The following is a 12,979-nucleotide window of genomic DNA, read 5'->3' as shown; positions in this document are numbered from 1 at the left end:
AGAGAGGTCAGTGCAGACAAATGGCAGTAAAGACCCTTCATTACTCCTGAGTCAATTATGAAGATGCCTTCAATCATGTCAGATGTCAAAATACTGTAGAAAGAAAATACAGCTCATCCCTGTCTGAAATGAAAACCTATTCGACCCCTTCTGGTATTGGCTAAAAAGATTTTGAGGTAAAATGGTACCTGCCCCTGCTTCCTCTGTTAAGTCTGGACACAGGGCACCATGGCAGAGGAGTGATCAAATTCCCAGGAGCGAGGTCACAGTGGTGACTGTTTCCAAGATCAGCCGTCAACAATGCCGGTCATTCTGCTTGACTTCAGGAGGCACTGGTGCTCCTGGCTTCTTGCCCCATTAAAATCTTTATTTCAATTTGACATTTTCTGTTGTTCAATGCAGCTTTGTGGACCCCTAGTGAAGCGGCGCTTCAGGGAACCTCGAGCCCGCTGGAGCATCACCCCTGATTGAAACTCTGCTTCAGGCAACTTTGAGACGGCGGGAGCATCATCCCTGAGTGAAACCCCGCTTCAGACAGCCTTGAGCCAGCTGAAGCAACCCTCCCCAATTGAAGTTCCGCTTCAGGAAACCTCGAAACACCCGGAGCATCACCCCGAGTGAAGCTTCACTTCAGGCAACCTTGAGACGGCTGGAGCGTCATCCCCGAGTGAAGCCCCGCTTCAGGCAACCTCAAGACAGCTGGAGCATTGCCCCCAAGTAAAGTTCCGCTTCAGGCAGCTTCGAGCAGGCCAGGGCATCACCCACCGGGCCAAGCCAGCTCCCCTGTTTGTCAGAGGAAGTGAGAAATGCCTCGGAGCTTGCCATGATTAAACAGTCATATCCCGTGAGCTGCTCTGTGGATCAGGCAACTTGAGATCCTAATTACTTTAGGGCTGACTCACATGCTTCTGTATTCTCTCCATATTTTTCTCATATACATATTTTTTCTAAAATGTATTATGTTGCTTAGTAACGTGACTGAAGCTGGAGACTGTGACATAAATGTAAATAACTATTCAAAATGTTCTTGAATTGTGATGTTTTAAATACGTGTTTCAAAATTGTTTTATATCATTTCGCAAAAATGTTATTATTCTCATTAGTAAAATCAGTATTAGTAGTTAAAAATAGTCAAAAAGATTAAGGTTTTTTATGCTTGTATTCAAACTTCCATGGGCAAAATCTAATAATAGATGTGTCAGAAATACCCAGCAGGGGGCAGTATAAGAACTCTGAGAAAACATGACTAATACAGTCTTGGATCCAGGCCCATAGCCAGAAATAAATTTAGGATACCCCCTCGGTAGATTTTGCCGACTTGGGAGCAGATGTAAATTTTGAGGAGAGTTCAAACTGGCTGCGTGTCTGAACTCGGGGCTGGGGGATCCAACCCAGAATTTTACTAAATGTCTACGTGTTTGCTTGGATCAGCTTCAAATTGTCCATGCTTACATCAGTTCTGCTTTAGGGGCACAGCCCTCCACTTTAAGATTTTGCATCAACATTGGAAGACACTAATTACCATATGTAGCACAATAAAGTAAGAAAAAATCGTACTGACTCAGTATCAGTCTGGTTTTCTATATTTTTAAATATGCTGCAAAGATTTAACATGGCTGATCCACTGGGATACACACACACACACACACACACAATCTTTAATGACAGCATTGGGTTTCATTCATCCTTATAAATAATGACTCTTCATTTATGCCAAACCAGTGCAATAATGTAGAAGCGAAAACAGACAGTAGCCTATTGAGAGTAGCAGGTAGTTAAATGCAAGTCTCAACAATGCTGGTTATGATAAAAATTGGTGGCCATTATTCTTTCATTTCCGCGCCACATTATGTTCAACGAGTCAAAGGCACAAATATAATAATTCAAGCACAAACTACCCCAATAAAACTGTGTCAGCTGACTCGACCAATGAATGCCTTTCATCCCCAGGGCATCGTTGTGGTTCCTGTTAAAGTCGACATCTTTAACATTTAAAGTTCAAGCTTTATTTAAAGGCAGACTTTCTGGTACTCTTGTTGGAAAGGATTGAAGTAAAGAAAGTAATGGACTGTGGGAATAAAGAGCCAGTAAAATAGCAGATTGAGAGAGAAACAATGAAATGAAGCAATGTTTCCAAATCTCTTCCTTAGGGAAGAACAGACTGTCCATGTTTCTGTCCTACCGGGAGCTGGGATGGAGCAAAAACGTGGACCGGCTGTGGGTCACCAAGGACCAGATTGGGAAACACCGAAATAAAGGATCAATATTCTCTAATTCGCATGGATATCATACTTGATATTTTATTGATTCCCATGGAGAAATTCTTTTTACACCTCCCCCAACTTGCTCTCTGTAGGTGAGAGAAAACTGGCCACGAAGGGCAGCCTCCCATTGATCTGAGCCTGTGAGCTTTTAGGGTACAAGATGGGGCAGTTTCATGTTGTAAATATTTTTTTGTTATCAACTTTAATATTTTATTGTAATAGTATGCAGTTACAATATATACAGTTATCTAGTATGGCTGAATATTTTGTTAATAATAATTTTAATATTGCCTGAAAACTGTGACAACTGCAGAAATGGTGAGGGCCGGTTCCCGTCCGCCCGTGTCCCGTTTGCCTTTTCTCCGTCTGATCAGCAGTTCCTGCTGGCCCTCCCGTCTGGGGTCCCCCTAGTGTGCTTCCCTGCTTCCTGAACTGCTGCGCAGCACTGTAGGCTGAGTGTGTGGCTCAAAGGCAGACATCCTCCTGTCATGAGGCTGGCCGGAGGGCAGTTTCACCTTTTGTTTTATTTGGTTTTATTTTATCCCCTCATCTGGTATTGTTAATGCCTTTGCTTTTCGGTTCTTGTTTACGGTGACCCTTGCTGTGCCTTGTCTATGTTCCGTTTTACTTGCGTTCCTTGATTTCTCCTAGTGTTGATAGCCCTCAGTGTTTGTTCCAGTTTCCTAGTGTCTAGTCACTGGGGCTGTGCCCTCAAGGGTCTGCCAATTTTACCCTTAGCTGTAGGTAATTGTACCTTTTAAGGTACAGATATGGACTCTGAGGAACATCTCTGTACCATTGATTGTTGTTTCTGTGTCCTAGTGTCTAGTGTCTGATAAATGTAATTTACCCAACCTGTCCCTTGTTGCCCTGTGCCCTTAATGATTGGTTAATTTGGTTATGGTTCTCACCTGTCCTTTATCTTGTCTTGTTCGCAGTGTATTTAAGTGCCCGCTTTTGTTCTGTGCCTCGGTACTTCATTATAGCTGTTTCTCTGTGTTGTTGTGTGATTATTAGTTGCAGTTACCCAGTGGTAGTTATTGTAACTCCCTACGTTCCTCACTTCCTTTAGTATTATCGTTCCCATTATTGTTCCCTGCCTTACACTCTCGGAAAAAGGGTAAAAATGGTACATTAATGCTGTTTGTACCTTTGGGATTCAGAGTTCATTTCTGTACCTTAAAGCATCAATGGCAAGCAAAGGTACAATTTTTACCCTTTTTTCTGAGAGTGTAGCTTAACTTTGACCCCTTGGGTCCCTTTGTTTTCCGTTTCTCCTTTTGTGTTTTGTGAAATAAACCCTGCTTTGCTGCAGCTGCTTCGTGGGTCGTCTTTCCTCTGTCATGCCCAACCTTACCAGAATTATATCGGAAGCGGAACAATCTCATGAAGTTAACAATTCTCGTCACTGCTGCGTCCCCCCTTGAATAATACAAAAATTCTATTCTTATAATTTCCTCCTAATAAAGAGTAAATTTTAAATAAGTCCTTATCCATGCATTTCCCTAAATCCCGCTTCAATAACCTAATATAACATCAACACGTTAAGTTATTTTTTAAATATAAAAATTAATTCTCAAATGCCAGTAGTAAAAATAAATAAAAGCCCTTATAGAGCATTCTTTATAATATTTTTAAATATATCAGCTAAACATTTTTCCCTACACTGCCTGTCTCAGCAGACTGTAGCAGAAAGCTGATTTGGACTTTCACCATAGTGTTTTCCTCACGTAGCTAACCAAAAGACTTAAAGTTAATTAAAAAGGTTAAGTGAAAGTTTTGCGACGGAAATTAGATGCTTACCGCAGACAGTATGTGTTCATGGTGGGGTGGGGACTCGAGTCACAATTTTGATGATGTATGACTCGACTCTGCAAAACTGATGGAAATATTTGGATTCGATTTGAACTTGAGGGCAAATACTCAAGACCTGGACCCGACTTGAACCCTGCAACTCAAGAAGACTTGAGATTATAATTCTCCTCTGGATACCTTAACTTTAATTTTATAATTTCAGTGCATATTAATTCTCTGCTATCTAACATTTTCAATTGGCTGAATGCAAGGTCTCCAGAGATAGTTTGTTGGAAAGATGTAAAAACATTTTGAAGACAACTGTAAGTGGAGACTCTTTTCAACCTATCTCTGCCTGTAAAGAACGCATCCTATTACCTACTGTGGCTGGGTTTTGCTCTGGTAAGTTTTAATCACTAAAGGTAAAAAAACTGGCATAGGTAGGGACCAGAGCATGTGACGGAGCGGAGCTGGCGGAATTTAGTCAGAGCGCGGAGCGGTTTTTTAATTTAGACTGGAGCGGTCGCTCTGTCTCGCTCCAATTTCGCTCCGGTACCGCTCACACTACGATTCTGAGGCGTCCCCAAATCTACCCAGAATTCATCTGTACAATTATCAAGACTGTTACACAAATTGGCCGAGATGGAATTCGCAAAGCATTTCACGAAGGAAACTGATAGATCGTACAAGTGTAATATTCTTATCAAACGTATAGATGACAATAATGTAGAGCAAGAACAACAATGTGGTGAAACTGTTTCAGTGAGTAAAGATTCACTTTGGAATCACTTTTCTCAGAAACATGAGAGTGTGCTACGCGAACAGGCGGAAGCCACAGCAAAACGTGAGCTTTATGTGGTTGTAGTATATCAAGTCTATAAAGTAAATTAAAGTATAAAAGCCTATAAAGTAAATATTGGTAATCAAATAAATTCGTTTTGTCATTCAAAGTAGGTCTAATAGGATTTTTTAAATTTCGCGTAACGCTGTCAGTGAAATTTTATTTTATAGAGAAACGCAGCAGCAGCATCAACAGAGAAAAATTGAGGAATTTAAGACGTGGATGCTTAGCCTGTACATTCTTTAGGCTATTAAGTCCACTGATTCCTTTATTTTTAAGCCTATTTTGTGTGGAACGCCATTGCCAAACGTGTCCGTTGTTGCCTATATGTTGCTTAAAAATAAATATTTTCTGAGTGGCAATGTTGCCATTGCTCATATTTCTTTATGATATAAGGCTTCGGTTTAAGGTGACATTTGTTAGGCATGCAGATTATTTGTCCCTCTTTTAAATTGGAGCGAGCGTGGAGCGATTTGACTGGAGCAGGAGGAAATTTTAGTGGAACGAGGAGCGTTGTTGAGCGGAGCGGCGTAGTGCGAATTAGAGCGGAGGAGCCAACAGCCTTGCGAGCGACGAGCGGAAATTCTCACCGCTCCACTCCGCTCCCATGCTCTGGTAGGGACTCAAGTTACATGACTCATAACTCGGCTTGGACTGGAGTCATAAATTTGACGACTTGCGACTTGGCAGCAAAAATTATGGAAAGACTTCGACTCGACTTCGACTTGAGGACAAATGACTCGAGACTTGACTCGGACTGCAATTTTTTTACTCTAGACTTGACTCGGACTTACCAAGGAATGCCTTGTTCCCATCCCTGGTTCGTACAGTTTTCAAAACCCGATTGCAAAGAAATCCCGTCATGTAAGTAAACGGATGCGTTGATAACGTCATTTTCTTTTCAGTTCAAATGAAGTCTTTTATAGGCCAACATTTTAATGTTGAACACTTTCCTATACCAATTTCTGTAGAATAATATATATATATATATATATATATATATATATATATATATATATATATATATAAATGGACACGATGCAGTGTATTATTATTATTATTATTATTATTATTATTATTATTATTATTAAAGTCTCTTGGTAGTGCAGTTTATGTCCACTGGATGGCGCAAAAGTATTTCCATTTCCTTAAGCTTGAATATTACCCGTTAAAAAAGTGAACTGGAAAAACAACCATTAGTAGAGAACCATGCGTAATTAACAAAACGATTTGGTCATATTCTGTCTTTACATTTACTTCTAATGTACATTAAGACAGTCGTACTTAGACAAAGACACAGTTTTCAATACCTAACTCCCTTTATGTCATAGCGTGTATAGACAGCAGCTCCTTTAAATATATCAATATGCCAATTTAATTATATGCAAATTTCGAGCGCTTAAACAGATCAATCTGTGAGTAACTTTGCCGAAACATTGTATATTATTTCCCAGCATTCAAAGCTGCTGAACCTTTTGTAACTTTTGACACATACACTTCTTTTCACCTGCTAGTGTAGGCAGGCTCATTAATTTGGGCGGGTAATTTCCTGCAGTAGCCTGGAGAGGCTGTTTTCCCTTTCAGATCACAACTGTACATTAATATAAAGGATGGGCGGAGGAGGCGACTCATTCTCTCTCCAGCCAGTGTGGCCAAGTGTCACTTTCTCTCCGCGTCCTACAGCTCAGCAAGCGCAAGATCACTGCGGCGATATGGATTTGCCAGGTAAACAGCGACTTTGTCCATGAAATACCTATTTTAATATATACTTGTTTTATTTTCAGCATAAAGCCTTCTTCATTCTGATTTTCAGATGTGATGTCTATAATTAAAACAAATATTTATAGCTGTGCAGATGTTAATTATTTAGAAAGGGACAACCTGCTGAGATGTCGCGAGTTTTTTGGGTATACTATTGTGATTTACTTTACTGTTTGCTCGGTTTATACCTGTAGGAATATATGCAAACACGCGCACATACGTTCGTGTTCATATACAGTTAACTTTAAGTAGCCTATATCTTACAGCTGCGGTTTGGCAAAGGTGCATGCAGTGTTTATTGGATTTGACAAACGGTCATGTACCGTTTTTTTGAAATCCAGAAAGTTATTTCGCCGTGATCCTGGCATTTATCAATATATAGCCGGATAGTAACGTTTTAAGTGTGTAATTCTTGTTCTAGTTATTGAAGACATTGAGTATATTGTGACTTGCACACATGCGTAAACGCGCTAGTGGGGATGCGTAAAGTAATTGCGGTGTTTTGTTTAATTATCAGGACATGTCGAGGGAGCCATCTGAAGAGCATCGCTGCACATCACGCATGAGGAGGAGAGTGTAAAAGAGCGAGAGAGAGAGAGTGAGTGTGAGAGGGAGTGAGAAGGAGAGAGAGGGAAAGGAAGAGGGGGGTTAGGTTGGAGCAGGTGATCGAGACACAACAAACCTCCAAGGAGCTGAACAGTACGCACAGGATTCCTGTCCCGATCATGGTGCCAGCAAGCAGCCTCGGACCCTGTGCCACCCTGGCGCTGGCCTTCCTCCTGGGATGTGGCGTGACTTTTTCCCTGGGCCAGAATGACACGGAGCCTATCGTCCTAGAGGGGAAGTGCCTGGTGGTTTGTGACTCGAATCCCTCTTCGGACGGAGGGGTCACCTCCTCGCTTGGGATATCCGTCCGGTCTGGGAGCGCAAAGGTCGCCTTCTCGGCGGTGAGAGGGACGAATCACGAACCGTCGGAAATGAGCAATACTTCCATGACCATCTACTTTGACCAGGTCAGGTGTCCCGTTCATTATTTTGGATATTTCCATACTGTTAAACAGTCAGACATATGCTGTACTAATAACTTTAGCGTTTACAAATAGATAGTTGCATTCTTTAATTTCCTCCACTTTTTCCCAATTACCTGTCAAAAATGAATTTTTAATTGGTTTTAACATTTTACTCTATTTATTTTTATATCAATAGACATCGCCCCACGACAAACGGTTTAAGACGCGAATGTTTTCGAATAGATTAATTTTAAAGCCATTAAAGTTAAAATTGCCCTTATTTTAAGTGAATGCTTTAGGCATTTCCAGTGAGTTGATAACCACACTGATTGCTGTTTTATTCCCTGGTTTATTAGTATTTTTAAGCAAACACAAATCCGCCCCTTTCTTTGTTGCCAGCAGACACATATTGACGAAGGAACATCACTTGACTGCTGGAGCCTCATTAATTGCCATTTATCTCCGGATTTATATAAACGCCCAGTGAGCGACTCCGAAGTCACTATTTACTGTGTCGATGTTTTGTATTGATCGCACGACTGGGTGCAGCCGAACAAAGTTTTTATTATTACTATTGTTATAATTCTTATATTTTTTGTGAAATGGGAATTAGTTATTTGCTTTAAGTGGCGTGTAGTTCTAAATTCACATACAAAGTATAGGCATGCAATTTTATTAGGAGTTAAAGAAAATGAATTGCACTGAATCGAAGCCGAAAAGACCGCTCTCCGCTAAATGTGTGCATTAAAAACGCTGGTTCGGGGCTTTGAACTCCAAATTAAAGCCCGTTTACGGTGACCCCATATTTAACCGCGGTTGTTTTCTGATATGCCCTCACATAACCATGTAATTATCCCTATTTTGTCATTTCTAATGAATCCCGATTAAAACCGCGTTAACCCGCGCAGCTTGACAAATGGTCTCCTTTATATCTGAAAATCAAATATTGTGAAGTGTTTGTTTATTTATGTTGCTTGTGCATGTGTGTGTGTTTCAGGTATTAGTTAATATCGGAAACCATTTCGATCTAAAAGCCAGTGTATTCCAAGCTCCGAGGAGAGGCATTTACAGTTTCAGCTTTCATGTGGTAAAGGTCTACAACAGGCAGACTATACAGGTGAGGCGCAATGTCCGTGTGTGCAATCAAGGTGTGGTGTGATGTTTTAAAGTCTTGTCGCACAGTGATGCAAAATTAATGCGATGCACAAGGCAATCCACAATGCAGTCCGTCTTGCATTTTAAGTCTGGGGTGCATGAAGAAGAGGCTGATTGAGGTGCATGACACGGGACGTTGTTTTGTGCAGGTGAACCTGATGCAGAATGAGTACCCGGTGATCTCAGCCTTCGCCGGCGATCAGGACGTGACCCGGGAGGCGGCCAGTAACGGCGTCCTACTGCATGTGGAGCGCGAGGACAGAGTATACCTCAAGCTGGAGAGGGGGAACCTCATGGGCGGATGGAAATACTCCACCTTTTCTGGCTTCTTAGTTTTTCCTTTATAATCATTTTTTTGATTCGCAGAGACTCTTCCGCGGTTGAAGATTATGAAACAGAAATTATATATATACATATTATATATATACGCCATTCGTTTGAACTTAAACTGTCCGCCAAGCAGACAGATAACCACTAAAATATTGGACTTTTCCCTGGAGTTCACAGTACCAGTCCATCGATTGCAGTTACCTATAGGATAAACGAATCAATCGGCTTGTGCAATTTACACAAGTGAAGTTCAGTATTCATCCTTGGATTTCATTGTTGGGGAGGCCATTGACTTCTTTGTCAGCAAAGAACTATTTCGGTGTATTTGGACAACTGAACAAAGGAGAAGAGCTGTCCAAGCCGAAGAGATGAAGCATTGAACTACGCGACGATTCTTTATTTTGTGTTTGTATAGCCTTAAAAATGGCTTCAGTCACGTAATGTGTGTGGATTTCCGGACGCTCCTGTATCAAGAAATGCTTTACTGCCAAAAGCATTTCCTTTTCTCTCTTTTTTTTTGCACGAATGGAAGATCTTTAGTTTTGTACTGTTCCTGGTGTTTCTGGATGCTGAACACGTTGAAGAAATGTCCGTTATTAGTCGCCTATTGTTTAAAATAAGAATAATAAAAATAACCGTCTTATTTCGATCAGTGAAGACAGTGAAGAACTACTTTACTAAACGTCTAACCTGATTTATAAAACACATATTCACATTATGGAACATTCTACATTTCGGATCTGCGTATAGCTTTGACTGATTTATTTGTTCAGTGACGTTGCTCACAGTTGTATCTTGTGAAAGAACTACAAAGAAATCCCAATATAATTATCCGCCAAAATAAAATATTGTATTGCTATGCTTATTTAGTTAGCTACGTTTATTATTTCCAGCCTTTCCAAATCTTTACAAAGACGGGGACAAATCAGTTGTTTTATTTTTTCCCCATTATTTTCAAAATATCAGAACATCTCTATTATGCAAATAACTAAGTACTTGTGCCAATTATTACATATTATGAAACGCAGCGGTTCCTGCGACAGCTCGGCAGGAGCCCGTTTTCCGTAGCGCTGAAGGTTACATGCAAAGCTCTTCTGCCAGACCACCTTATTTAGACATTTACGACGTTCTGCTATATTTCCGCAATTTCAGAAGTGTCGATCACAATTAACAGCCTTAATATTAAAAATCAGCTTCAAAACATGTCACTTAACAAATGTAGTGAAGGTGAGATTCCGTGAAACAGTCTTAAACAAATCTGGCAAAGACAAAATAATGTTAAATTTGAGGCATGGAGGCATATCCTTGTTGGGCCTCACATTGGGCAGACATGTATCCTCAGATAAGCGTAATGGCAAAAGTCTACCATCAGTCCTATATATATATTTCATATTTCACTTAAAAGAGGAAATGTAAGTATTAACATGGGGAAAACCTGAAATGAAATTGTTTGATTGAATGACATTGCATGAATTTTAAAATGTATAAATCTGATATACAGGCAGATCAGCCTTGAGAAGGACCCCGGGCTTGTGCAAAATTAATGAGCCTGCACACATCTCGAAGGCCTTCACGACTGTGCACGGGGGCAGCATGTTAGGGATGGTTTAGCCTTGGCGTGGTTGGTGCTCTGCTCTGTCACGGGGCCCTGTGCCGTTTCCTGCATCACCCGCTGTTGTTTGTGAGGTTGGCGGATGTCACTGTGTCACCGTGTAACATGTCACCTTTATGTACCGGGGTCCCCCTGCTGCGGAAATGCAGTGTGGGCACGGTTGCTTTCGCCAGCCTCCTTTTGACTAATAATGCGGCCGAGGGGAACCTCGGCTGAGCAGGACGCCTCTGGAACGGCGATCAGTACAGTTTCAGAATGACGGTGGTCAACACACGTAAAAACCAGCTTTAGAAAAATTCCACAAGGAAATGCATTCGTGAAAAGGTGAAGTGCAGCCCAGGTCTGGTGTGAAGTGGTGCAACAAGCAAAAAGGACAGTGGAGGGTGTGGAGGTAGATTAATCACACAGGAAGGTGATTATTCAGACGTGGAAACTCTGCTGGTCGTATTGCTACTGGTTGGCATTTGCAAACTGAATTCTTGTGACCTCAATGGCAGTTTCAACAAAATGAAAAACATAAAATGTAAAATGTCTCTGTGCAAGTGCAGAGTGGAGACTAACTAGACAAACAGATGAAAATGTAAGCCACCCGTTTAACATTTTGTTAAAATTAAAAATTTTATCATTTTCTCTCAAAGTAAACCCAGCATTGCTTGTAGTTGGTTTGAACATCAAATAGGCAGATTTCAGGATGATCTCAATGTTGTGGGCCTATAATATGCACAACTATGGTTCAGTAGGAATCTCAAGGTTCTGAATCATGTTCAGAAGTTCTCCAGGTGTTCTCCAAACATTCCACCAAAGGATTCTACTGTAAACAAACAAATGAAAAAGAAACTGTGCATTTTGGCAGTTCTGCCTTTATTTTTGATGGAAGTGTATACTGCCACAGACAATTTGTGTGTGCGTGTGTGTGTGCGCGCACGTGTGTGTGTGTGTACGTACGTAGGTCTTTTTTTTTTTAGAAAAAGATGAAGATCGTCATCATTTGATGTGTTCATATTGACCCTATTCATTTGTTGACAAATTGCTGTATTCTCAATTAAAGGTTCTGATTCTGTTAATGAAGCAGGACATTTTTCAAACCTAGAACTCAAGTCTTAAAGAATGAGAACCTGCACATAAACACACAAATATTCCAAAATTCCATAGCTTGAAAATTGCTGAGGTTTGATACCACATGTATGAAAAATGTTCCGTTGTCAGTTGCATGGAGCTCTGCTTCTCAGCTGTCATGGAGAAAATGGACCGTTCAGAATGACTGGCTTGTGGAAACAGGGCTTGTATGTATTGATGAGAAAACAGCTACCTGGAACATTTATCTGTCCCATTAGAAACTGATAAATATTCATAAGACTGTATCACAAAGAGCTTAATATCTGCCTGACTTCCCAGGATGCTCAGAAACCTGCTAAATGCAAAAGGGAGTTGGGGGAGATATTTTATAATGAAGACATTTAAAGGACATGGGTGATCCAACATTATTTAAATACTTAAAATAATGGGACGTCCTTCCATACAGCTCTTTACTGATGCACATCGATGTTCTGTCTCTTAACATTTTATGTCGAACCATGTTAGCTGGTGGTTTCAATGACGCTGCTGTAATAAAGCCTCACTTTATCAGGACCAGCCTGGATTCAAGCAGAAAGAACAACATTTGCTGAATAGCATTTGGGAGTTCTCTGTAAATACTCTGGATAATTTGATGTGCCGGTAAGGAGATTTGTAAGTCATGTCTATTGTGTATATAATAATAAATGTACTATATACTGTACTAGATCTTAAGCTTTGGTAAGGGGAAGAGAATGTTGTAGGACATATTGGCCTCATCTTGGTGGAAAATACTTTTAGTTATGGGCTACCAGAGAAGATGCATGAAGACGCAGTGACCTCAAGCATAGACATTACTGCTCAAAAAGCATCTACAGCCAATCAATTCTCAGTCTATAAAGCTTTCAGCACAAGCAGGCCCAGATGCACATTTGATGGTTTTTTGATTATCCAAAAGCAAATATCATTCCTTGCGAAGCTGCCGTCTAACATTCACAGAATAAAACACTCCAGTTAAATTCATCCACCTCAAAGAGGAAATGCTCATGAAAGCAAAGCAATGGCCTAAGCGCAGCTCAACACCAGAAGCGCAGCACAAGAGCTCAACACCAGAAGTTCAGCACAAGAGCTCAACGCCAGAAGCACAGCACAAGAGCTC

The 12,979-nt window shown here is 40.8% G+C and overlaps 1 protein-coding gene across 2 annotated transcripts; it reads left to right on the top strand.

The window, feature by feature from the left end:
- The first annotated feature begins 5,498 nt into the window (after window positions 1-5,498).
- Window positions 5,499-9,812, top strand: cbln2b (cerebellin 2b precursor). 2 transcript variants are annotated; one of them, XM_023794383.2, is made up of 5 exons: window positions 5,499-5,763; window positions 6,484-6,624; window positions 7,178-7,673; window positions 8,668-8,787; window positions 8,975-9,812. In XM_023794383.2, exons 3-5 carry the CDS (start codon window positions 7,386-7,388, stop codon window positions 9,170-9,172), a joined length of 606 nt encoding a protein of 201 aa, XP_023650151.1. In that variant the 5' UTR covers window positions 5,499-5,763; window positions 6,484-6,624; window positions 7,178-7,385; the 3' UTR covers window positions 9,173-9,812. The 2 variants fall into 2 exon arrangements, with proteins under 2 accessions (XP_023650151.1, XP_072555958.1); XM_072699857.1 differs by lacking the exon at window positions 5,499-5,763 and having other exon boundaries at window positions 6,436-6,624.
- The last annotated feature ends 3,167 nt before the right edge of the window (window positions 9,813-12,979 follow it).

Source organism: Paramormyrops kingsleyae, chromosome 15 (assembly GCF_048594095.1).
Source record: "Paramormyrops kingsleyae isolate MSU_618 chromosome 15, PKINGS_0.4, whole genome shotgun sequence".
NCBI lineage: Eukaryota > Metazoa > Chordata > Actinopteri > Osteoglossiformes > Mormyridae > Paramormyrops > Paramormyrops kingsleyae.
The sequence above is the reverse complement of the archived record's forward strand: the minus strand, read 5'-3'. Positions and strand labels throughout refer to the sequence as shown.